This window comes from Giraffa tippelskirchi, chromosome 9, assembly GCF_054371585.1.
Source record: "Giraffa tippelskirchi isolate mGirTip1 chromosome 9, T2T-mGirTip1v1.2.pri, whole genome shotgun sequence".
Classification (NCBI taxonomy): Eukaryota; Metazoa; Chordata; class Mammalia; order Artiodactyla; family Giraffidae; genus Giraffa; species Giraffa tippelskirchi.
This window is the reverse complement of record NC_137283.1, coordinates 48653735-48678323: the sequence shown is the minus strand read 5'-3', so window position 1 is coordinate 48678323 and position 24589 is coordinate 48653735. Positions and strand designations below refer to the sequence as shown.

General features: G+C 49.6%; 4 protein-coding genes and 1 pseudogene across 35 annotated transcripts in view; 1 reads left to right on the top strand and 4 right to left on the bottom strand.

Annotated features, from left to right (window-relative positions):
• The window catches only part of RNF123 (ring finger protein 123), a 28912-nt gene extending 25302 nt beyond the window's left edge, over positions 1 to 3610 (top strand). For all 17 annotated transcript variants that reach the window (XM_081525481.1, XM_081525483.1, XM_081525491.1 and 14 more), the window contains 4 exons: positions 2601 to 2743; positions 2902 to 2996; positions 3121 to 3206; positions 3280 to 3610. In XM_081525481.1, coding sequence (XP_081381607.1) covers positions 2601 to 2743; positions 2902 to 2996; positions 3121 to 3206; positions 3280 to 3400 — 445 coding nt within the window. In that variant the 3' untranslated portion in view covers positions 3401 to 3610. The remainder of the gene's footprint in view (positions 1 to 2600; positions 2744 to 2901; positions 2997 to 3120; positions 3207 to 3279) is intronic.
• AMIGO3 (adhesion molecule with Ig like domain 3) lies at positions 184 to 2014 on the bottom strand. The gene has a single exon (XM_081525586.1). It carries the CDS (start codon positions 1803 to 1805, stop codon positions 267 to 269), a length of 1539 nt encoding a protein of 512 aa, XP_081381712.1. The 5' UTR covers positions 1806 to 2014; the 3' UTR covers positions 184 to 266.
• On the bottom strand, positions 3580 to 6060 carry GMPPB (GDP-mannose pyrophosphorylase B). Of its 4 annotated transcripts, none has more exons than XM_081525616.1 (10): positions 6006 to 6060; positions 5655 to 5788; positions 5459 to 5539; positions 5323 to 5371; positions 5043 to 5185; positions 4674 to 4832; positions 4509 to 4587; positions 4307 to 4434; positions 4041 to 4223; positions 3580 to 3962 (listed from the first exon to the last, which is right to left on the bottom strand). In XM_081525616.1, the coding sequence occupies exons 2-10, from the start codon at positions 5781 to 5783 to the stop codon at positions 3831 to 3833; spliced, it is 1083 nt and encodes a 360-aa protein (XP_081381742.1). In that variant the 5' UTR covers positions 5784 to 5788; positions 6006 to 6060; the 3' UTR covers positions 3580 to 3830. The 4 variants fall into 4 exon arrangements, with proteins under 4 accessions (XP_081381742.1, XP_081381741.1, XP_081381740.1 ...); XM_081525615.1 differs by having other exon boundaries at positions 5896 to 6009; XM_081525614.1 differs by having other exon boundaries at positions 3580 to 4223.
• Positions 6061 to 6364: 304 nt separating this feature from the next.
• The window catches only part of IP6K1 (inositol hexakisphosphate kinase 1), a 37182-nt gene continuing 18957 nt past the window's right edge, over positions 6365 to 24589 (bottom strand). For 8 of the 13 annotated variants that reach the window (XM_081525597.1, XM_081525598.1, XM_081525600.1 and 5 more), the window contains 5 exons: positions 23543 to 23893; positions 14494 to 14704; positions 12580 to 12761; positions 10313 to 10488; positions 6365 to 9794 (listed from right to left, as the gene is read on the bottom strand). In XM_081525597.1, coding sequence (XP_081381723.1) covers positions 9261 to 9794; positions 10313 to 10488; positions 12580 to 12761; positions 14494 to 14704; positions 23543 to 23765 — 1326 coding nt within the window. In that variant the 5' untranslated portion in view covers positions 23766 to 23893 and the 3' untranslated portion in view covers positions 6365 to 9260. Of the gene's footprint in view, positions 9795 to 10312; positions 10489 to 12579; positions 12762 to 14493; positions 14705 to 23542; positions 23894 to 24589 lie in introns of those variants that run through there. The other 5 variants (XM_081525604.1, XM_081525602.1, XM_081525603.1 and 2 more) reach the window with 2 other exon arrangements.
• LOC145520069 (aminoacyl tRNA synthase complex-interacting multifunctional protein 2-like) lies at positions 19650 to 20489 on the bottom strand (annotated as a pseudogene).

The window sequence follows — 24589 nt, the reverse complement described above, 5'->3', positions numbered from 1 at the left end:
CGCCTCGGCCCCACCACTCATTCTGGAGCTCTAATTACAAGGGCTCTTCCAGTTGGGCCTCGGTTCCAATCCTCATGGGCACATGCAGGCCCTGCTAGGTTCCGGTGCTGGGGAGAAGCAGGAGAGAGGTAGGAGACCTGAACTTCTCTACCAGTGAGTGGGGTCGCTGTGGGAGGCTGGAGGACCAAGCCCAGGGCTTCCCGGCAGCAGCTGGGAGCAGGGAAAGCAGCGGGCAGGCAGCAGCCTCGGTGGGGGCCATGGGCAGCCTAGGTCATCACCAGACCTTCAGAGGCTGTGGAGCTAGTGGACTCAGAGCCAGCCTTGAGCCGCAGGCCTGAGGGATTGTAGAGGTCGAAGTCCTCAGCTACTGCGAGCTGCACACGACCATTGAGGCCCCTCCTGCCAGGCTCCAGAAAGACCACATGCTTGTGGACACTGGCTTTGCGGCTGGGTGCGTCGGGTGGTGTGGTGCTGAGCACCGAGGACTGTGCGCTCAGCTCCTGGAGCGGGCTGGGTGTTCGGGGCCAGCGGCGGCAACAGTGGCAGCAGCGGCAGGTGCGGTGGTAGCAGCGGCGGCAGCCGGGGCAGGGCGGCGCGAACAGGTAGAGGAGCACGAGCATCAGGCCCACGGCACAGCCCAGCAGTGTGGTGAGGCCGGTGTGGAAAGCGTCGGGCTCCAGGTGGGGAAAGGACACACTTACGTTGTACTCGTGTGTCTGGTTGTGAGGCAGGCGGGGCCCGGTGGCCAGGCACACAAAGACACCCTCGTGCCACGGCTGCACGCTGCCGATGGCCAGGCTGCCGTCGGCCAGCACGGCGATGCTGCCATTGCGAGATCCTGGTGCCACGAGCAGCTCGTGCTGCGGGGAGACCCAGGCCACGCGCAGGGCTGGGGCACTGGTGTTGCAGTGTAGCCGCAGGGACTGCCCCACCTGCACGTGCAGCTGCTCTTCTGGCCGCTCCAGGTCCTGAGCCAGGGCCACCGAGCAGTTCTCGAAGACACGGCTGTGCGCAAAGAAGCGCACGTGGGAGGTGGATACCTTGAAAGCCAGGCAGGTGTACTCACGGGCAAAGTCGCTCACGGCACTGAGGCCCCGCTGGTGCCAGCGTCGCAGCAGGTGGTAGAGACGGCAGTCACAGGGTAACGGGTTGTTGTGCAGGTAAAGGCCGTTCTTGAGAAAGGCAGGCAGCGCAGCCAGGTCAGACACAGGGGTGCGTCCTATGCGGTTGGAGGAGAGATCCAGAATACGCAGGTGGGCCGCGCCCAGCCCGTGCAGGTGGTTGAAAGAGAAGGATGAGAGTTCGTTGCAGCCCAGGTAGAGACGACTGAGTGTGCCCAAGCGGTGGAAGGCACGTTCATCCAAGTGCGCCAGGTGGTTATTGAACAGAAGCAGCGTCTCCAGCGCACCCAGCCCGTCGAGGTCGTGGCGGCCAAGTGCCCGCAGGGTGTTAGATGATAGATCGAGCAACCGCAGGCCACTGGCATTGGTGAAAACTCCCCGACCCAGCGCCTCCAACTCATTGTGATTTAAATGCAGGGCGCGGAGCCGGGAGAGGGGCGCCAGCCAGCCGGGGGGCAGGCGCTGGAGCGCATTGTGGCTCAGGTCGAGGTCTGCAGCCGCGGTCGGTAACGTGACCGGCACCTCCCGCAGCCCCAGGCCGGCGCAATCCAGCAGGTCGGCAGCACAGACGCATTTGTGGGGGCAGTTATGAGGCGCGTGGGGCAGGAAGCTGTCCGAGTCCCGGGTGCCTAACCCGACGCGCAGCAGGCACAGTAGTGTGCTCTGAAGCACCAGCTGGGCCATATCGGAGGCTGCCGGGGCCAGGACAGGGCAGCTCAGTGGGCGGCACAGATCCGAGACTCACCTGCTTCTCCGGTGAGAAGTGCCGGGCGACGGTCTGCGAGCCAGGATGCGGGCTCCGTCTCGCAAGGCCGACCGGCTCCAGGTTTGGAGATGTGAGTTGGCCGCGCTCGCTCACCACGCCCTTTTCGGGCTTCCCCAGCTCCCTGAGTGCCTTCCTGAGCGCGCTCAAGCTTCTAAATACTCCCCGGGAGGAGATTTCTCAGGGGGCGGGGCCGCCGGCTCCCATTGGCTCCCACTGGAGGGGCGGGGCCGCCGCGTCCGGCCCCCGCCCCGCCGCTACTGTCGTCCTCGCGCGGCCGCCAGGGGGCGCGAGTTTGGCCGGCGGCTTTCCAGAGGACCAGTCTCCCGGAAGAGAAGAGGAAGCCTGGGAGGTACGCCTTCCAGCTGCTTGTGTTGTGTGTTTTTTTTGAAGATAAACGTGTATTAGGGAGATGGTGTTTTCCTTGAAGGATTATTGTGTATGAGGAGCAGATGCTTCCTTTGTAGGGTTAATGTGTAAGAGAGAGCAAGTGGACTTTTCAGCATCTCATGGTGGGGCCCCCTTTGACCTGCTCAGGGGCGGGTCCTTACTGAGATCTAGAACTTTACTGGGAGGATCAGAGAGCAGCAGGAAGATAGGTTGGGACGAACAAGGAGGTAATGGGAGTGGGCTGGACTTTCATAGGACCCCACCCCTCCAATAATAGGGATTTCAGGCCTAGCCTCCTGACTTCCCTTGTACCCTCTCCTACCTAGGACAGAGAGAGCCACGTCAGTGCTCCTGGCTGATCCCTGCTTCCAGCTCCGCTCCATATCCTACCTGTTGGGGCAGCCGGAGCCCCCTACCCCTGGCACTGCCCTGCCTGCCCCTGACCGGAAGCACTTCTCCCTACAGAGCTGTAAGTGGGCCAGGGGTGGGTCAGGAAAGACAGGGATTTGGGGCTGGGTCAGGTCAGTTGTCTTAAGAGCAAATTCTCAGGCTGGGAATACTCATGAGGCACTGGGTTCTGAGGCCACATTTGGCCTGACACCTCCTCCCATCCCACCCCTGCCACAGATGCAGATTACATCAGCGTGGAGGAGCTGGCCCAGGTGGAACAGATGTTGCAACACCTAACCTCTGCATCTGCGCAGGCGGCAGCTGCCTCCCTGGTGAGTGGGGCCACAGCACCCGGGTCCACACCAGCTTAGTACATGTCAGCACAACCGTGTGTGTAGTGGACACTCACTTGTCTGGGTGTCTGACCCAGCCCACCCTGCACTCTGCTCCCTGCAGCCCACCAGTGAGGAAGACCTCTGCCCCATCTGCTACGCTCACCCCATCTCTGCTGTGTTCCAGCCCTGTGGCCACAAGTCCTGCAAGTATGTGGGACCCTCGGGCACAGGGGACAGGGTGGGGCTACACCGGCCACTGGCACGCCCTCCTCTGTTGCAGAGCCTGCATCGACCAGCACCTGATGAACAATAAGGACTGCTTCTTCTGCAAAGCCACCATCGTGTCAGTGGAGGACTGGGACAAGGCAGCCAACGCAAGTGCCACTTCCTCAGCTGCTTAGGCCTGCCTGGCCCACACAGCAGGAACCTCCACCTCTCAAATCCAGGCTGGGCCCTATTTATAAGCCCCTTGCCCTGGCCCCCTCTCCCCACCCCATCCCACCTCCTCGCCTGTGTGAACCTCGTCAGCAGGGGCCCAGCCAGGCCCTGTTTGTGCCTCAGCTTGATTTTCAGTCAGGGCTGCAGTGAGCATTAAATTATTATTCCATACAGTCCCGGCCCAGTTGTTCTTAAGGGAGTGGGCTTTGTAGGGTATGCCCAACAAGGATCTTGCCAGATTATGTCCATGGGAGAAGGCAGGTGTCTGGCAACTGCAGCCTCATCCAGTCCTCCCCAGTCAAATGGCAATGAGTCCAGGGCCTTCAGATGTGTTGAGCCAGTGTTCCCCTTGTCACTGGGGAAACTGAGGCTCGACTGGCCCCGTAGCACCCCTCACATGATGATGCGGGGCTCCGGTACCGACTCACCAATAGACTTGTGGGGCAGCACGCTGGCCCCATTGAGGTAGAGCTCGTCGTTCACTATGACGTCCTCGCCCAACACTGTCACGTTCTCCATGCGCACCTGGGGGGAGGAGGTAGGCATGACAGTGAGGCAGAAGCAGTCCCCACCCTCCCCACCGAGCCCAGCCCAGAGGCTTACCCACTGGCCCACACGGCAGCGCCAGCCCACGATACAGGACTCCAGCCAGGAGTGGGAGCAAATGTGGGCGTCTCGCAGCACGGTGCACCGCCGAATGCACACGCCATCTTCCACCACCACACCGGGACCCAGACTCACATTGGGGCCAATGCTGCAGTTCTCACCGATACGGGCACTTGGGTCCTGAGGACAGTGGGGAAAATCCAAGTGGGCCACCTGTCCTCCAAGATGGAGGGGGTCGATTATGGGCTGTGCAAGGGCCTCACCACCAGCACGTTGCCCACAATGCCAGGGCCTGAGCACAGCTGCTCAGGATGCTTCTGTCGCAGAGACTGTAAGAAGAGGCACATGCCAGTGAGGAAATCCTTGGGCTGCCCAATGTCCATCCAGAAGCCTGCAGGGAGAGAATGCATCAGGGGGCTCAGCCCAGCTACAGACCACCCCCACCCTGTGGCCTCCCTTCCTCACCCTGCAACTCCATGGCATAGAGCTGCCCTTCCTTGGCCATGACAGGGAAGATCTCCTTCTCAATGGATGTGGGCTGCAGCTGTGAGAGTGGGCAGCTCGTGAGCAGGGTCATGGCAGTGGTGGCCTGTCCTACCCCAGCCCACCCAGCAGCTGGCTTCTACACACCTGGATGCGCCGTAGCACTGAAGGGCTCAGGATGTACATGCCTGCATTGATCTTGTTGGACACAAACACCTGCGGCTTCTCCACGAACCGGTGAATGCGGCCTGTGTCTGCCTCACACACCACCACACCGTATTTAGAGGGTTCCTCCACTTTGGTCACCTGAGTGCAGGGGGACTTCAGGCCTAGTCCAGTACTCCTGAGCCTTGATGTACATGCTGTACTAAATTTCCCATGCTTTGTCCCCAGTGCTTAAAGGCACAAACTGCACAGCTCTGCACCCACATCACCACCGGGTAGTTCAAGGCTGCACAGTGGGAGACACTGGGCATGAGGATGTGAGTATCTGAGAAAGAAAACGTGCTATCTTACCAGAATGGAGCCCTCTTGACCGTGGTGCCGGTGGAACTGCACCAGGGCTTCGAAGGGGAAATCGCAGATCACGTCACTGTTGAGGACGAAAAAAGGGTCTGCAGTCTCACAGAGCAAGTCTCGGGCCAGGGCCAGGGGCCCAGCTGGGGGAAAGGAAGAGGCCACCATCATCTTGAGGGTCTGAGCCCCTGGAACCAGGCTCAGCAATCCCCATCCAAGCTTAATCTTGTCCTTTCCTGGCCCTAAACCCTCTCCAAGGGATCTTCCTGTCTCTCCTGACCTGTCCCCAGAGGCTCCTCTTCGTGGGACATGGAGATTCGGATTCCTAGCTGGAAGAGAGAAGCGCCCCTGTCAGATTCCTCTCATCAGAGTGAAGAGCAGGGACCAAGGGAAGGAGCCAAAAGTCAGTGCCTCACCTTTTGCTCCTGAGCTTTCATTTCCTTCTCCAACACCTGAGACATATAACTCACGGCCAGAATCACGTGGTCCACGCCGGCCTGGGGGACAGAACAGCGCCGGCCGCCAGGCGGGCTCAGCCGAAGGCACGGACGTCCCCGATCCCCAATCCCTGACCAGTCCCACGACCTACTAAGACCTCGACCCGGGCCTTACCGCGGCCAGCGCCTCCACTTGATGCAGCAAGATGGGCTTATTGCAGAAGTCCACCAGCGGCTTCGGGATGCTTAGCGTCAGCGGCCGCAGACGCGTCCCATAACCGCCCACCAAAATCAATGCCTTCATTGCACCTGTGGGCGGCCGGAGAGTGAGTCCGAGGCTCCGAGGTGTTCACGGCCCGCCTAGCGGAACCCTGCCGCACACTCCCGCTGCCGTGCCCTTCACCAGCCAGACTGACCAACTGTGACCCTGCCCTGTCCGCCCAGTCCGCCCAGTCCGCGTTAACGTTAGCTCCGCGGCCACAGCAAACAGGGACCCTACGCCGGACGAAGAGCTTCAGGCTCCTACCTCTGGCTGGCGGCGGGAGGGAAGTGACGTACGCTCGGGCAGACCAATCAGCTACGGTATACGTGGCACGCCGTTAGCGCAGGAGCGCCGGGAGGAGAGGCCCGACAGACGCAGCCAATGAGAACCGAGCGCGCCGGGCTGCCATGGGAACCGGGACCCGGACCTGCGGGTCAGCTGGCCATTGGTGGATCCAAAAGCGGAGCTGGCGCCAAGGGCGAGGCTTCCTTTACGCCGATCCCTGGCAGATTCCGGCACCACCCCGCCGGACCGGAGAAAAGGGGTGGGACCGGGGGCGCGGCTGGACCTGATCAGGCCACACTCCCGGAGTCCGCGAGTTTTCTTCAAGACACGGACACGCGTCAGTCTCTAGCGGCTTTATTTTGACATACACGACCTCAGACACAAGCGGGGCGGGCAGCGCTAGGTGTACAGAAAGGGCGGGCTCGGCGCAACGCCTGAGCACTCCCTCCCTAAACGCAAGGTCCCGAGAAAACGCAGCCGCGCCCAGACGCGACCGGAGCCACGTGTCATATCCGGGCGCAGGGCTCGGGCGGCGTGGACAGGCTTAGGCAGCTTCCAGGAAAGTGGAGCAGAGAGCGGTCCTCCAGACAAGGCCTTGTAGTTCCCCGAGAAGCAAAGAAACCAGGCCCTACCCACGGTTCTCCCCCGAATTTTCCCCATTAAAACATTTTTTAAATCGGTACAAACAAAACCAAATTGAACAGTTTTAAAGTTCAAAGCAATCTGCATCTAGGAGAGTGCATGTGGCCGGATGAGAGCAAGGGAGCAGAGAATACCGAACAAGCCCAGGCCTTTGGCCCCTTAGGAGAATCCCCACGCCCACTGCACAGGCCCGGATGTGAGGGAGGGGTGGGGTCCCTGGCAAGTTGCTACACTGGTCCCCTTCCTCTTTAAGCACCGCCCATCCCACCCCGCTAGGGGGCTGGTGTCGACTTGGCCCACGGAAGCACTATAGAGGGGGGTCACTTTGCCGCCCCAACCCGTGATCCCATCTTGCACTTTGGTCCCAAGTTGGGGCTGGGAAGGCAGGGCCTGGCAGGGACAGGGCTCTCTAGCATGGAGCAGGGCAAAATAGTGGCAAAGAGCGAGTGCAGACACACATGCCCGCCACCGGTTAGACAACAGGGCTGTGTCTTGCAAGTGTTCAAAAGTGCTGAAAAAAAGGGACCCTGCCCTGGGAAAGAAGCAGCAAATACCAGCCCTGCTCTTTTAGTGCCAGGAAAATACTGAATATAAGTGGGTGTAACCTCTCTCACAATGAAGAGCAGAATGGGGCAGCAACTCCCACAATACACTAATTCAGGAAGCACGGCACATCCCCACACTGGGGAGGTGCCATCAAGTGGGTCCCGAGTGGGCCCAGACCCTTTGGTTTAGCCTCGGCCTCGCCAGGAATTGACTAGCCATGCTAACGAAGAGCTACTGCCCCCATGGCTGAAGCCACAGAATAGTACATGAGAGAAGATGCTCTTTACTGACCAGAAACAGGCAAGCTGCTCCTCCTGGCCCCCAGGAATGGGAACCTGCCCACCAATGGCACCAGGATCAGAGGGCCGAGAGAGATGGGATCCCATCGTGGAGCCCATTTAAGCTGTGTGAGGCTGCGTCTCTAGGAGCGGGAGAGTAGCCCATCAGTTACCGAGGCCTCTCGAAGACACAGGCTGGCAGGCTTACCATTAATGCCATAACAGGGACATGCTAGCCGTGACAATGACAGTGGCCCTGGACTCAGAGGGGAGGGCACTAACCTCAGAAACAGCTAGGTGAGCTCCTGGCCACATCTGCTAGAGGTGGCAGGTCTCTGTGCCATTAAGGGCTGGCAGCAAAATCACTGAAACCATTGGCAAGGAAGGGGTCAACCCCCAGGTCTTCACTGTGGCACTGTCAACGCTGAGTGCCGAGGGGGCCATGCCGCAGGCTCACAGAAAGGGTGCTGGGCCAGCAGGCAAACACCTCCTCCAATTCATTTTGCTACCACTTTTAAATGGTAGCACCTGCTGAGGAAGGGCACAGGGGCAAAAGCTCACTTCATAAATGGGAAAGAGGATATTCTGCTGAGGGACGCATGAGGGAGATCAATACTTACTATTGAACAAGGCTACACCCCAGGGGAAGAGATCACAGGGGCTGGCACATGGACGAATGGACAGACGGATGGACCCCAGTACTGGTAAGACAAAACTCTCACTAGCAGAATCCGGGCATCTGCACCCAGTGCCCAATGTCCTCAAAAGCAAACAAGCTTAAAGTTCTCCCTCACAAGCCTGGAGCTCCTCACAGTGGACTGCTGCCTTGAGCTTGGCCTGGGGAGAGGTGAGACCCTGAGCGGACCACAGCCTTTGAGCCCTGGAAGGAGCAGTCTCTCCGAGGCAGCAGAGCTGCCCAAGAAGCCAGAGGAAGTGGATTCCTACCCACAGCCCAGGGGCTGCAAATACTGTCTGGGTCAGAGCCATCAGAGGCCCCAAAGCCTGCTGGGAGGCTGACTCTCCTCAGCACACAGCAGGGCCCCCTCCAGTGGGGTAAGAGGGGATGGCCTCCTTAGGCAAGGGATCTTGGTGAGAAAGGCTGGCTGGGGTGTGCAGGCAAGAGCAGGTTCAAGTGCCAAACAGTGCCTGGGGATCCCAGAGCCTGCCCTCTGCCATAGCTGGCTTCAGCACAGCTTCATGAATCTAGCCTCATGCCAAGGTCAGAACCAGGAAGGGTCCAGCTATGTGCAGTTGGCCCCGTGGTACCCTGGGAACACCTGTCAAAGAGATGGGTGATACCCACAGCACAGGTTACAAAGTCCCCCAAGAGATGGGCACCCAACCCTCTATGACTGAGGAACCAGGGGTGAATGAACATGGAGGGGCCCTGCGCCAACCCAGGGCTTCACCCTGCAACTAGCAGGAGCCTGCAGTCACAGACCCCAAAGACCTGGGCAAGAGAAACCAAAGTCCAAGGGCAACCTGTCCCTGCTGCCAGGCCCACCAGGGGCACCTCTTCCTTCCTAAGTCAGCCTGGACACAGCAGTCAGAGCGTCGAGCTAGGCAGCCTGGCTGAGAGGACGTGTTCTGCCCTCCTTCACTTTATACATATGGATTCCAGGCTACAGCTAAAAACATTTCTTTTAGTTTACACCAAAGAGAAATATAACCCTTTAAAAGCAAGTCTGTGTGTCCTCACGGCGAGTTGAGAGCAATGGTCCCTGCCTGCGGGTGGAGAGGAAGGGGGTCCGGGGGCCCCGAGCTGGGCCTACTGGTTCTCGTCCCGCATCTGTTCCATGATGCTGATGAGGTTCTCCAGGCCGAACACATAGCCTCGGTCGGGCCCGTCATGCACTGTGGGGTCATCTCGGAAGCCCTTGAACGTGCTGTGTGCAAAGTCGATCATGCGGACGTCCACCTTGGGCGGAGAGAAGGGGCCCGCCTCCGGGCTGGTGCTGCTGAGGCTGGTGCTAGGGCCACAGGACGGGGCCACCTCCGGGAGGCTGGTGTCCAGGTGCTTCAGACGCATTTCGGACCGGCGGTCCAGGTAGGACTCAGACCGGCACTCCTTGCCATCATAGATGACAAGCAGGGAGCTGGAATAGAAGCGGTAGGAGGCCTGCCGCTCTAGCACCGCCTTCAGGCCCCGCAGTTTGCTCAGGATAGGCTCAAAAAGGTCACGCCGCAGGTCCAGGCCGTTGTGCAGGTACTGATAGAGGGCATTGCGGAAGCCTTCGATGGAGAGCCCACGGCCATAGTACTTGTTCCTGCAGAGGTAATGCCCCGTGTCCAGCTGGTACACCTAAAACCCCAGGAGACAGCCGGGTGAGTACCAGGGAGGTCTGAGGACCTCACGGGGCCCTCAACAGGCACGGTCTGGAAAGTACTTCTGACCAACCTGCGCTATTCTGCTCCTCCCTGCACAGCTGGAGTGAGCAGGCCAAGTTTGCCCTGAGCTTTCCTGTGGTAAAGGCAGGAGAGTGTGGAGACCAGGCCTGCAGGTGTTCCGCCATTACCTGTGGAGCCCTCTGGGAGACCAGGTGGACTCAAACTGGGCATATCGATCGTGCTGACAGACAAGTCTTAGTTGCCCCAATGTCAAGGCGACAGGCTCTCACAGTGGTTCTGCACTAGAGCCCAGTCCAGGGTCCCTGGGTAAGGATGAGAGGGGCTCAGGGAACATGCAAACAGGCACTCAGCCTCCCAGAGGAGATTCTGGACCACTGTGGGCCAGGAGGACAGCTGGCACAGACAGCAAGCAGGTACACACACACAACCCAAAACGTGCAAGCACCTAGGCACTTGCCAAGGCTGACTCACCTGCATGCCACAGACCCTGACACCCAGCGTCGCTGATGTACTCTGCTCGCACTTCCGCATCTGCCGGGCGGCCTTCTCGGCGGATGCGTCGTCGCCATGCTGCCGGGTGCCCATCTTCAGGTCCAGCACACAGGGGTACTTGAAGTGGTGCACCACGTTCTCAAGCAAGAGGAACTCTGGGCGGTGGTCAAGGGGAATAATGACCATACTCGCCAGCAGTCCCAGCCAGGAAAGGACAATCCAGTTTTACTACAAAAAGAGGCACTCCCTTCTAATGTAATGTGTATTCACCTCACAGACTCTCAAATGTGGGTATCACACCGGTAGCTTATTATTTCTTGGAAAACATTTTTATTATGGGAAAATACATACACCATTTACCAGGTTAACCATTTTTAAGTATGTAACTATCACCACCATCCAATCTCCAAAACTTTTTCATCTTCCCAAACAGAAATTAGAAACTGTTCAGGGGTAGGTGGGTGTGGGTGTGTGTGTGCACATATGAACACATGTACACATGTGTATTTCTCCCTTCCCAATAGATAATATTAAAACAATAACTCCTGTTCCTCCCCCGCCCGTCATCCCCTGGAAACCACTATTCTACTTTCTGTTGCTATGAATGTGCCCGTCCTAGGTACTTCATATCAGTGGAGTCATAGAATATTTGTCCCTTTATATCTGGCTACTTCACTTAGCAAATTGGTTTCGAGGTTCATCCATTCTATAGCATGTGACAAAATTTCATGCCTTTTTATGAATAATTTTTAATCGTATGTATTTGCCACATTTTTTGATGTCATCATTTTTATTTTATTCTTTAGCTCTGTCTTGCAGGCATACATAAAGAAACCAAAGAAGACTTGGCAGTTTCACATACATCCCCGGCACCATCAGTAAACCACGACCCTGCTCAATCCAGTGCGTCATTCAGGCGTAAGAAGTAAGAAACTTCCTTTGTAGCTCTACTGCAAAAATGATGACTCAGATTTAACATTCCCAAACAGAAATCTTTAGAAAAAGCTGGATTTAAATTTCTCTCTTGCCGTTTTATGACTAAACTTCAAGCCATATGAAGTTAAACTTACCCCTTAGTACTTCTAGGCTCTTCTGCTTACATCCAGGTCTTCATCTACATCTCCTGTCTACAATGATCTTAGATAAAGGTACTGGCTTGTCACAGGTCTGCCAACGGTCATCATCGAGGCTCACAGCCGAGCCCTCAGTTTCATATTTGGGACTATGGAGCAATCACGTAGTCTTAGAGGGTGAGACCCTCAGCATCACTCTGATGATGAACATTTTAACATTCTCTAATTCTTTAAAGAGTAATGTGAAATTCATTACGTGCAGCTTTTAACTAGTCTCACTGCCTGCTATGATTTATAAACAAGCAACAATAAAACTCAAAGAAGACTACAGAAGTATCTCACGATGCCTGAGGGCGTAGGACCCTGCCTTTCCACTCACTGGCTCTGGGCACAACACTTCATCCTCCCATGCTTCCATTTACTCGTCTATAAATGGGAATCGTACAGGTGTCCCTCAAAAGACAGGAAATCTGAGTAAGTACATATGAAGTGCTCAGCACACTTCCCCTCAGTTTCTCAGTAAGTCTTAGTTATTTATTGTCCACTGTTTCAAAACATTAACTGATTTTACGAGTTCTCATTTCATAGTATTTTTTTTAACTTCTGCTATCTTAAAACTATTTCACATTGGTATATTGTTTATCTTTAGAAAAAAATACTAACGTTACTTTTAATATTATCTATTGGGAGGGGAGAAATACACATGTGTACATGTGTTCATATGCACACACCCCCCGATTCTAGACATGCACTGATAAATATGGCAACCACTATCCATACCTGCTGACTTAAATGTAGATTTTAATTAAATAAATTGAATTAATTAATTAAATTAAAAATTGAGTAACTCAGTCAGCCACATTTCAGTTACAGTATGGCTAGTGGCTACCAAAAATTTTAGCACAGATTTTTCCATTGTCACAGAGTTCTATTGGATATCACTTTTCTAGACTGCCAAGTTTAAGCTTCAGTCTTACCAGGCACAAAAGGCAGGAAAAAAAAATGATAAATATGAAGGATAAAGAGGAAGAAGAGCCTATGGTAAAGGGAGATAAGGACAAAAGATAAGCCCCGGAACAGAGCGGGTGCTGATCATGGTACTGGGAGGCGCCCTGACATAGGAGCCGTGGTCCCAAGTAGCAGGTGCTGCTGGAGGAGTGGTAACAAGGATACTGTAGAGCTTTCGGTCCTTGGACTCGGAGCGCATGCGGCTCAGCTGCTGCTTGTGACAGCGCAGGCTCCAGGGGTTGTGGCTGATCTTCTCAGAACTCAGACCGCTGTTGCCATCTAGCATCTGGAAAGGGACGTCCGAGTGGCTGTGTAGCTCCACCTTCGGACTCTTTGCCTCCTGGGGGCTAAGAAGAAAGAACATATACATTGCTAAGGGGCTTAAACGAGGCATCCTCTAGGGTCTCACTACATAGGGTTGGGGAGGCCTGGATCAAGTCTAATGTGCCATCCACAGATCTTTCTGATGGGTGACACATGGCCCCAGAGGCATGGGCCCCTTCAAGTGAGCAAATGGTGTAAGCAGTAAGCAAGAGTGTGCAGCCAGCTACTAAACTGACCCGATCTGATATCAGAGAGAAACTGTGTGTTGCCAAGTCTAAGAAAAGCCCTGATTCTAAGTCAAGTCACAGAGCAGTCTAGTTACTGATTTTTTTTTTTTTTGGCCATGCTGCACCAGCTTGCAGGATCTTCATTTCCCTGGGCTCGAACTCAGGCCCTCGGCAATGAGGGTGCCAAGTCATAATCACTGGACTGCCATGGATTCCCTCACTGAAACTTATTTTTGAGTGAGATTAAATATGTACAAAGTAATTCAATCATACAATTTTGATTTCACTTTGGTTCAAAAAGCTCACATTATTTTTTGTTTACATTAGTTTTATTTATTTTTACAATTCAGTAGTTTTAAGTATAGTCACAAGGTTAGAAAACATCACCACTATCTAAATTCTAGAAATTTTCATCACCCCCAAAACAAATCTTCTCACCATTAGCAGTAGCCACTTCTCATCAACCCCACCCCCTCAACCCCTGGCATTCACTGACCTACTTTCTGTCTCTTGGACAGAAAAGATGCAGATTTACCGATTCTGAACATTTTAAATAAATGGAGCCATACAATATGTGGTTTTCTGTGATTGGCTTCTTCCACTTAACATATGTTTTTAAGGTTGATTCATACTGTAGCATGTGTCAGTATTCCATTCCTTTTCACTGCTGAGTGATATCCTCCATTCATCAACTGATAGACATTCAGGTTGTTTCCAGTTTGGAGCTATTAGGAATAACGCTGCTATAAACATTGGTGTACACATTTTAGGTGTGACTATTTTCCTTCAGTTCTCTTGGGCATATACCTAGGAGTGCAGTTGCTGCATAACTTTTTGAAAAACTGCCTAATTGTCTTCCAGAATGGCAGCACTATTTTACATTCCCATCAGCAACATAGGAGGGTTCCAGTTTCTCCATAACCTCAACAAAACTTTGTCTATCCTTTTGACTATGGCCATGCTTGCGGGGGTTCACATTTTTTGCATGATGTATCAAGAAAAATAATTCTTTTTCCTGATCTACAAGAAAATTTAATTTCCAATTCAATAAACTGAATTTTAGATGCAGCACAAGAGTTAACAGGTGATATCAGAGTTTCAGAGATCTGACTCCAAAACTCTCAAAGAGCATGGGCCTGGCTGCACTCACTGCCTCTGGGCTCTACAGTCCTCAGGGGAGAAAGCACGTGGGACCTCCCCGTGGGCCAGTGCATCTCCACCTCTGCCTTGGGGATGCAAGACATAACAAAGCTGGAAGAAAACAACAGCGTGTTCTTGCTTCCAAAAAGCTGAGAGAACTCCATTCTCTCTCGACCAGCTACAGCCAAACTCAGAAGCGGGCCTCACCGGGGTGATGGAATACGCAGGCGGCAGGCGGCACGATGCGGGTGAACCTGTGAACATCAGCCATCATCCCTCCACCTTGAGCCCTGCTTCCCCGTGATGCATCAGGATGCTAGCAATACTCTGAGTATCTGTGCTCACAGCACCAGACGTGAATCGCCAGCCCTGCTCACCACCCCCTTACCTCTCCGAGGTTTCGAGGGGCAGGCTGGCTTTCTCTTCCTTGTGGTCACTCCCACTGCCCGACCGGTGCAGGCTCCGGCGGGAGTGCTTGCGCCGAGGCTGCTCCCGCTCCGGTGTGTCATCCGGCTCCACGGTGTCACTTTCCACGTACGGGTAGGCCACCAAGTTGATGTAACCGTCACTGTCCCCCTCAAAACAGACGGATACCACTCCTGTTGGGGAAAAAGAGGCAGCCAGTCAACAAATGTCCACCCAGGCTGGGTCCATTCAGCACAGACTGCTGGCCCTTGCTGGCCCTCCACACACAGTCATCATCTTCCCTGAAGCCACTGTAGGAACAACGAGTGGCAGGCATCTTTCTAGAACATACCTCACCCACTCATTCCCCATCCTTAGTCCACCATTCACCTTTGATTTTGGATAAATTTATATTTATTTCCCATCCTCTTATCTAACTCTCTTGCTTTCAACTATTGCCTTCTGTACCATTCAAAAGAACTGTATCTTCCAGGTGACACATCCACACCCGACATAATTGAACTTCCACTTACTGAACTGCCCTACACTGCTGTCATCTCCTCTGTCCTCCTCTAGATCTGGTTTCCTTCCGCCTGACAGTGTCACCAACAGAGACATCAAGATTCCTCCAAGACAGCCCCCAAACTATGTCTCTACACTGAGGATCAGGCTAGTCTAGGCTCACCAGGCAGAACTTCGGCCTCAGCAAAGCACCAGCATTCCTCAGTGGAAACAGCTATTTTCCACACAGTACTCATGCAAGTTTGTTGTGTCCATTTTTACCAAACAGCTTGTCCTTGGCTTCTTCCGGATCATTACCAAAGGAGCTGAAACACAGCACCTAGAAATCTAACTCAATGAGTTTCTTTGGTTGTTAAAAAGGTCCAGGCTGCCCTTCATCTGATTTCCATAATCCAGCCTTCTGTCAGTTACATGTCTCGTTTTACACTCTTGGTGTGCAAAATCAGCATTATGATCTGAGAATCGGTGACAAGCCTTCAAGAATATGTCAGTATGCCAGACCAAGAACATCCTTTTCTTTGGCCCATTTCCTTCTCCAGGAGAACACTGCTCTTAAACCCTGGTCTCTTTCAGGAGGGAAAAAACCCTTCAAACATCAACGTGTAATGGATTCTTCTTTTCTTACATTGCTTAAATGCACACCTCACTTCAATGAGCTTCACAACCATACCCTGGCTTCCTTACATAGGTAACTTGCCTCTCCTACAGGTTTCCGCCTTCATAACTTCTTCCCTTTGTCTTTTCCAGAGCTTCAATTCTGTTCAAGCCTGAAAGCCCTCTGGTCTACAATATTCTTTGTTTCCTGGGCTCCCCCTCGTGCTCTGATGTGAAGTATCCTCCAGGCCTGCCACAGAGCTCCCATGCTGGAGCTGACCAGAGTGAGAGCTGTTCCTTCTACGATCCTCTCCTTCCCCCCTTTTTCTTGGCTTCCTCGTAATCTGAGTGGAATACATCTTCAAGTAACTTCCTAACAAAAAAGGGTTCTTTGTGGGAATTCTACTCCAACAAGTGATGGATAGTTTAGCTGAAGACAGAATTCTATGTTGTCTGCAAATAAAGACAGCTTTACTTCTTCCTTTCCAATCTGAATGCCTTTTATTATTTTCCTGCTTACCTGTACTGGCCAGAACCTCCAAGTTAAATGTCAACTAGAAATGGAGAGCATGGACATTCTTATCTCATTCCTCGATCTTAGGGGCTAAAATGATTGTCTCATCACTGAGTATGAAGCTAGCTGTAGATTTCTCATAGATGCCTTCTATCAGGTTTGAGGAACTTTCTTTCCATCCCTAGTTTGCTGAGAGTTTTGTTATTATTATTGTTGTTGTATTAAGAATAGATACTTGAAACAGATGGTCAACAGATCCATGATAAGATGCTCAACATGGCTAATTATTAGAGAAATGCAAATCAAAATTACAAGGAGATACTACGTCACACATGATTCATGGCCAGTCATGAAAAAAATCTCCAAATCATATATGCTGGAGAGGGTGTGGAGGAAAGGGAACCCTTCCACACTGTCGCTGGAAATGTAAATTGGTACAGCCACTATGAAGAACAGTATGGAGGTTCCTTAAAACCTAGAGTTGCCATATGATACAAGCAATCCCACTCCTGGGCATGTATCTGGACAAAACAATAATCTGAAAAAATACATGCACTCCTAAGTTCATAACAGCACGGTTCACAATAGCCGAGGCAGGAAAACAATCTAAATGGCCATTGAAAGATTAATGGATAAAGATGTGGTACGTATATACAATAGAATACTACTCAGCCATAAAAAGGAATGAACTAATGCTATTTGCAGCAACATGGATGGACCTAGAGACTGTCATACTGAGTGAAGTAAGAAACACAAAGACAAATACCATATGGTATCACTTATATGTGGAATCTAAAATATGACACAAATGGACTTATCTATCCTATGGAACAAAAACAAACTCACATACAGAGAAGAGACTTGCGGGGGGGTGGGGAGGGGCAGGAACAGACTGAGAATTTGGGATGTGCAGATGCAAAGTATTACATATAGAGAATAAACAACAAGGTCCTACTGTATAGCACAGGGAACTGTATTCAATATCGTGTGATAAATCATAATGGAAAAGAATATTAAAAAGAACAGACATATATGTATACTGAATCACCGTGGAAATCATGTAACGTTTATCCTTTTGGGTTTGGCTTCTTTCTTTCACTTAGTATAACGTTTTCAATGTTCATCCACCTTGTAGCACGTGTCAGAACTTCATTTGTTTTTATGGCTGAATACTATTCCACTGTAAATGTATGCCATTTATCCATTATGTAAATGTTATTTTACCAGTTCATCTGTTGATGGATGCTTGGGTTGCTTCCACATTTTGACTATTATAAATAATGCTTCGGTGAGTATTACTTTACATATATCTGTTTGAGTCCCTGTTTTCAATTCTTTTGGGTATATATCTAGACATGGAATTGCTGGCAATTTCTGTGTTTTAATGTTTTTGAAGAACTGTCAAACTGTTTTCTACAATGGCTGTTCTATTTGACATTCTTACCAGCAGTGTTCCTATTTCTCCTTATCTTTGCCACACTTTTCTTCCTTTTAACAGCCATTCACTGAGTGAGAGAAGTCTCTATTGTGGTTTTGATTTGCATTTCCCTAATGACTAGTGATGTTGATTGTCTTTCCATATGTTTGTTGGTCATCTGTGTGTCTTCTCTGGAGAAATGTTTATTCAAGTCCTTTGACCACTTATGAATAGGGTTGTTTCTTAACTCTTAATTGGCAAAAAAGAGCTAGAGTAGTTTCTTAGAGCACTGAAGTTTTGTCCATTGTTGTTTTTTACCTCAGGGTTTTTGTTTATCCTTGGAAGCTTGGAATGTTCTTTCCATTGTCCTTTGCCCACAGCTGCACCTCATCCTCCAGTCCTTTAAGTCTCCCCAGACACTCCTTCCCCAATCATCCTATATCAAGGGCTCTGGCTGGAAGCTTTATTACTGTCAATTACAGAACCTTACTTATTTTACTCAAAGTACTTAACACAATCTATAATTGTTTTATCTATAATTTGTTTATTCTTTCTCACATTAACATGTAAGCTCCATGAAGATATGGGTCTTTTTTGTCTTCTACACTAATGAGCACAGGGCCTGGCATCCAGTAGATGCTCAATAAATACTTGATAAATGAATGAGGCAAGGTTTTGAAAAATGATACAATGCAGTTAGCACTACAAGCAGTAACGCTTGATGACTACAGCTGGTCATATTAAATAAACGAAAATCCCTCTTCAAACCTACTGCCAAAATATAGAATATTATTGGCATTTTTCCTTAGCTGAGTTTTAAAAACACCTGTGGTTCTGGCAATAAAGAAATGTGTATATGATTGTGGGTTAGAATTAATATATGCATTTTCTAAACCTCTGTGTTGAAAGGGCCTAAAAGCAAAGCCACTCCAGTGGCAATCAGAACATCCAGCACCAAGATCTTGTTTTTTCTGACTATCATTCCCACAATACAAGGAAGAAAAGCTTGTTGTAAAATCTGGTTCCTGAATCAGGACAAAAAAAATACAAGATGAGCCTGGAATATCTCGTGGTAACTGAAAGTAATGAAATAGGCAAAAATGATGAGGGGTATATGTCAAAAGTACACAAGAGCCAATGTTAAGGAGTCCCAGTGACCAAATCTAGAATAATTTGAGGAATAAAATATACATACATCCACACTGATAGATAAATGGGTGAGGAGGGACAATTCTTCCTTATAGAATTGTAATTTATTTTAACTACTAAGTATAGAAGAAATGATGAAAAGACATGTCATCATTAGGCATGCAATTTTGTTGTTGTTCAGTCGCTAAGTCATGTCTGACTCTTTGCTACCCCATGGACTGCAGCATGCCAGGCCTCCCTGTCCCTCACTCTGCAATTTAATAATTATCGCAGGAAAGAACCAGTGATCAGTTGGAAAACTAGTATGCTATGAAGCAGGATACCCAGAGAGTCCCAAGGTATCTCTCCACATGAAACTCATTAATTACAACAACAAAAGTCATAATTTTGCAGTGCAAAAGCCAGGCAGACACCATCTTAACAAAGCAATCAAAGTTAAATCACCAGTAACAAGAGATGGACCTCCTGACATGATGAACTGAAGAGGACAGTGGACCATTTCTACTGCCCAAAATATATAACCTGAATCTAATCATTAGGAAAGAGAAAACAAATCCAAATTTAGGGACAGTCTACAAAATAACTACTAGTACTCTTCAAAAGCATCAAGGTCATGAAAGACAAAGAGTGAGAAACTGTCCCAGACTAGAGGAGACCAAGGAGGACTAAATACAATGTGAAATCCTGGACCTGAAAAATGACATAAGTGAGAAAACAGCCAAAATTTGAATTAAGTGTACAGATTAGCTAATAGTATTACACCAAAGCTCCTTTCCTAGCTTTGGTAATTATAAACCATGATATGGTTATGTATCTTTTAATGATGCTTTTATTTATTAATACTAGACAACCAGCCTAAATAAAGCCTTTGAGTTTAGTATCCAATAGGTATGAAATAGCAGCATTCTTAAAATCTAAACCCTTTAAAATCACGTACTAAAATTCACTTAAGGAACTTAAGGGCAATGTTTAAAAGCACCAGGTTTTCACAGGCCCTCACCCACTTCCTGACGTTGGCTGCACCGTCACACTGCAGCCTCCTGTCTGCCAGAGCACAGACCACGGCACAATTTCTGCCACAGTGAGTCCACTCCCAACAAGCCAGGGGCTCTTTCCGAAAGCTGAATTCATGGAACAGAACTCAGGGGCTTCCCTCTTCTAGTTGAAAAATAGCTCTGTCTACCCAGCTACCAATAAGGGTTACATCTATAGCATTATGCTTCTGGTCAAGCAGAGAAAACCAAAAATTGTCTATGTTCCCTTCTCCTCCGATGGCATACATCACTGGGACACTGAACTTCATTTGAGTCTTTAGCACATTCTTCCGAATTAGAGTAAGACCCAGCTGATTCATGAGAGGGCTGTTTTTTCATCTGCTCACCAAAGCACTCAAGACGATTTTTCCGGCAGGCTCTCATTGAGTATGTGTGAACGGGAGAGAGGACCCTGTAGTGGTCATGGAGCAGCCAGTACAACACAAGCAGGGGAGGGAGGGGAAGGGAGGAGGGGGGAGGGGAAGGGACGAGGGGGGAGGGGAAGGGAGGAGGGGGGAAGGGAGGAGGGGGAGGGGGAGGGGAAGGGAGGAGAGGGAGGGGGAAGGGAAGGAAGGAGAGGCAAAGCTGAGTTTGTGTTGATCAAGATGTCTTTCAGTGCCCTGTAATCCCTTCCAAACACTGAATTTCAGCCCACTGTGCTGGAAGCAAAAGCAGTGGGTTCATCAGCTTGGATTACTGGTTATATCCAAATCCACTTCTGGCATCTGAATCATCTTGGAGAGAACCATCAACTGCAGCTTTCAATTCACACAGATATTTTAAAATATCATCTTGGTGGAAAAAGTAAAAATAAACCATCATCCTGGCAGAACTCAAGAGGTTGAAGACGCTTCCTGAATCTCACCCAGGGCTGATGGTCTTGCCATGCACACAGGAAAGCCAGTACAGGCATCTCCATGGAGAGGTGAGCTGCACAGTGACAGGGCTTCACTCGGTATACTGGCATCATGGGAGCATTAGAGGACCTGTATTACTTTTGCAACTTTTCTGTAATTTTACATTTCAAAATAAAAAGTAAAGGACTTCTCTAGTGGTCTACTGGTTAAGATTGTGCTTCCACTGAAGGAGACATGGGTTTGATCCCTGGCCAGAGAACTAAGCTCCTGCATGCCCTCAGAACAGCCAAGAAAAAAGTAAAGCCCTATGGTATCAGTCTTTGAAATACATGAATCGAACCCATCATATCTTCCATTTTATCGGGACTTCCTTTGACTTAAAAAAAAGAAGAGATCAGTTTCAATTTAATTGTATTTTTGAGAAAGTGTATTTACTCTTCCCTAGTGAAAATGCAGCCTGAGGAAAGAAAATCAGAAAGAAAATCAAGTAGATACTAAAGACTTGCTATGGCTTTTAAAGACTGTTCCCCAATCTGAGAGTAGGTTGGAAGGAAAACTGAACCAATATATGACTGACAATCCTTCCCTGGTGGCACCTTGAGATTCTAACTAGTCCAAATTCTGGTGGTTGTGATTTAGAAAACATTTCTCTGGAGCCTGGGGTTCCACTTCATTTTAAAGGATTTTTTTTTCCCCCTTAGCATCAGAAGAGGACTCCGTGAGCTAACAGGGCTTGTATTTTTTTTTCTGGTTTTGGCATTTTTATAGCAAAAGATTTGGCCATGATGTATTGAGTGTGGATGGGTGGGCGGCTGAAGCTACATTTATAAAGCATTTGTAATTTGTTTCTTAGCCACTTAGAGACAGCAGTGTGTTTGATTCTCGCTTCTCTCTCGTTTTGCAGCCTTAAGAGTATTTATTCCTCCAAATTCAACATGCTTCTGATTCTGTTCTGAAAACAGTAACAAACCATCCGATTCAAAACTGCACAAAGGACTTGAATAGACACTGCTCCAGAGAAGATACACAAACAGCCAATGGCACATCAACATCATTCATTAGTCATTAAGAAAACATGTATCATAACAATGGGATATCATTTCACACCCACTTGGGTGGGTACACAGTTGTTCCTATTGTTTTAATGGAAAATAAGGGTTTGTAAGGATGTGGAGAAAAAGAAACATTGCTGGTAAGACTGTCAAATGGTACAGCTACTATGGAAACCAGTTTGACAGTTCTTCAAAAACGCTAAACACAAAATTACCATATGATCCAACAATTCCACTCCTAGGTATATACCCAAAAGAATTGAAATCAGGGACTCAAGCAGGTATTTGTAAGGTAATACTCACAGAAGCATTATTCTTAAAAGCCAAAAGGTGGAAACAACTCAAGTGTCCATCAACAGATCAACGGATAAATAAAATACGGCATATATTTACAATGGAATAGTATTCAGCAGTAAAAACAAATGAAGTTCTGACACATGATGAACCTTGAAAACATTATGCTAAATGAAATAAGCCAAATCCAAAAGGACAAACATTACATGATTCCACTTGTATAAAATATCTAAAATGGGCAAATTTATAGAGACAGAAAGTAGATTAGAGGGTACCAGGTGAGGGGGGAAATGAGTTATTTAATGGGTACAGAGATTTTGTTTGAGGTGATATAAACGTTCCAGAAATAGATAATGGTAATGGTATACAACATAGTGAATGTATTCAATGCCATTAAATTAAACACTTAAACATGGTAAATTTTGCTGTATTATAAATCAATTATACTTTAATTTTTTAAAAAGCTGCATCCACCTTAAAAAAATGGTTCAATTTTATGTATATTTCACCACAATGAAAGAGTTAAGGAAACAAAAGCCAATACCAATATGGACTGGTTTTTCTAAATCGAGGCTCTCCCAAGTAAAGCATGGTGCAAACATGACTGAATTCACACTGCTTTGGAAAAGGTAAAAAAACAGAACACAGGGAATTTCCCAGCAGTCCAGTGGTTAGGACTCAGTGCTTTCACTGCAGCAGCCTGGGTTCAATCCCTGGTCAGGGAACTAAGATCCCACAAGCCATGCAGCACGGCCAAAATAAAAAGAACACAAAAAACGTAATTTATACATGCATGGATGCATACTAAGTTGCTTCAGTCATGTCTGACTCTTTGCAACCATAGCCCGCCAAGCTCCTCTGTCCATGGGATTCTCCAGGCAAGAATACTGGGTTGCCGTGCCCTTCTCCAGGGGATCTTCCCGACCCAGGGATCAAACCCGCATCTCTTATGTCTCCTGCACTCGCAGGCAGGTTCTTTACCACTAGCGCTGCCTGGGAAGCCCCATCTTATACATGAGGGTCAATCATAAAAATGTATACACACAGTGACAAAAATCAGATTTTAAAACAAAGTGACTTAAATTCTGGTATACATTCATGGGGTTCTAGTCTATCAAGTTACATTATAAAGCAGATTATTTTTCCTTTAAAAGTTAGGACTTCCAGGCCCCAGTCCTTCTCTAAAATTCTTACCATCCATTCACCCCCAGCACATACAGACACAAGCTCCACAGCGCCTCCTCACCAGCTACCTCATCCCCTGAGCCTGGAGAGCATCCAATTCCTTCTCTGGGAGCAGAGAAGGGGTGCCCCTTCTCTCCTAGACCATCCCACCCAACAGGGAAACCTCCTAGACAACAGCATGCTCTTCGCCAACAGGACTTAATGCTGTGAATTCTTCTCGGGTTTACCTATCAATGGACTCAGTTTTCAAGAAATAAAGGCCTCGCCGATGCTTTCAAATTTTGCTTAACAAAGTGACTTAGCTGCACTGGGACAACAGAGACCTACAATCGTTATCACATGGCCGACAGAACAAGGAAAACCGGGCTGAGGGCCTATACGCTGCTGCTCTCTCCAAACTGGCCAGTGACTGACCTTTGTACTCAGGGGTGAACTCCTTCATTTCGGGAGGGAGGGACTCGTAGAAGCGCTGCTCCCGGGAGATGAGGGGCTTGCACACAGTGTGGTCGTCGTAGCGCATCATGCTGCTGTGTCCGCCCACCTGGTGGATGAAGGGCTCCAGGAGGACTCCCCGGTCTCCGGCCCGACTTGCGTTCTTGCCATACTGCCCCACTTCCATGGTTTGACAAACACACATTGCGTTGGGGGCCGGTTGCACACTGAGGGCAGAGGATGTAGCACATGAGCCACGAAAGGAGAGCTACACAGAAGGTCCTGGCGGGCTGAAAACCAACGGTCAGAGTCTATTCAGCTGCTGCTTCTCTCCTAACAGAGGGAAGAGAAGAAAAGAGGGAATCAAAACACCCAGCAAGCTAGTTTCTCTGGAGTTCACAGAATATCCACTCCTGAGGAAGAACAGGGGCTGTGTCTTGCTCCCTGCTATGTGTTCCCCAGAATGACAACGCTGTCAGATCCCCGGGAACGAGCTGGACTGATTTCTGTTGAATGATGCAATGTTGGTCGCCTCCACCCATCTTTTGTACCATTCTGTCTGGATGTCTCACAACATCCACTACTGGTAAGGGTCTCTCCCTGACTCGAAGGAAGGGTTTTGCCTCCAAAATCAGGTCACATGAGACTCCCAACTTTTCTGCTTAAGGTGTCAAAGACCTGGGAGGGAAAGCCATTCCCTCCTGAGTCGTAGAAGCATAAAAAGGTTTTGTTTTCCCCAAAGGTATTCAGACTTCATATTTCTTCTACTTTAAATCTATGGCCATCAACTTATGACCATGCCAAGCACCACACAGTATCCCTTCCTGTTTGGTTCTACACAAACAGTGGGACACGGGAAAACTCTTTGTACTTAAATAACCTCGTTTTAATATAAGTTTTCTCTCAAGAAAGTTACTATAGTGCGACACTTAATAATGAATATATCTTTTAAATTAGGAATGTAGTAGGTAGACAGGTGGGGGAGCAAAGGATAGCGAGTTTGGATCAACAGAGGCAAACTATCATATA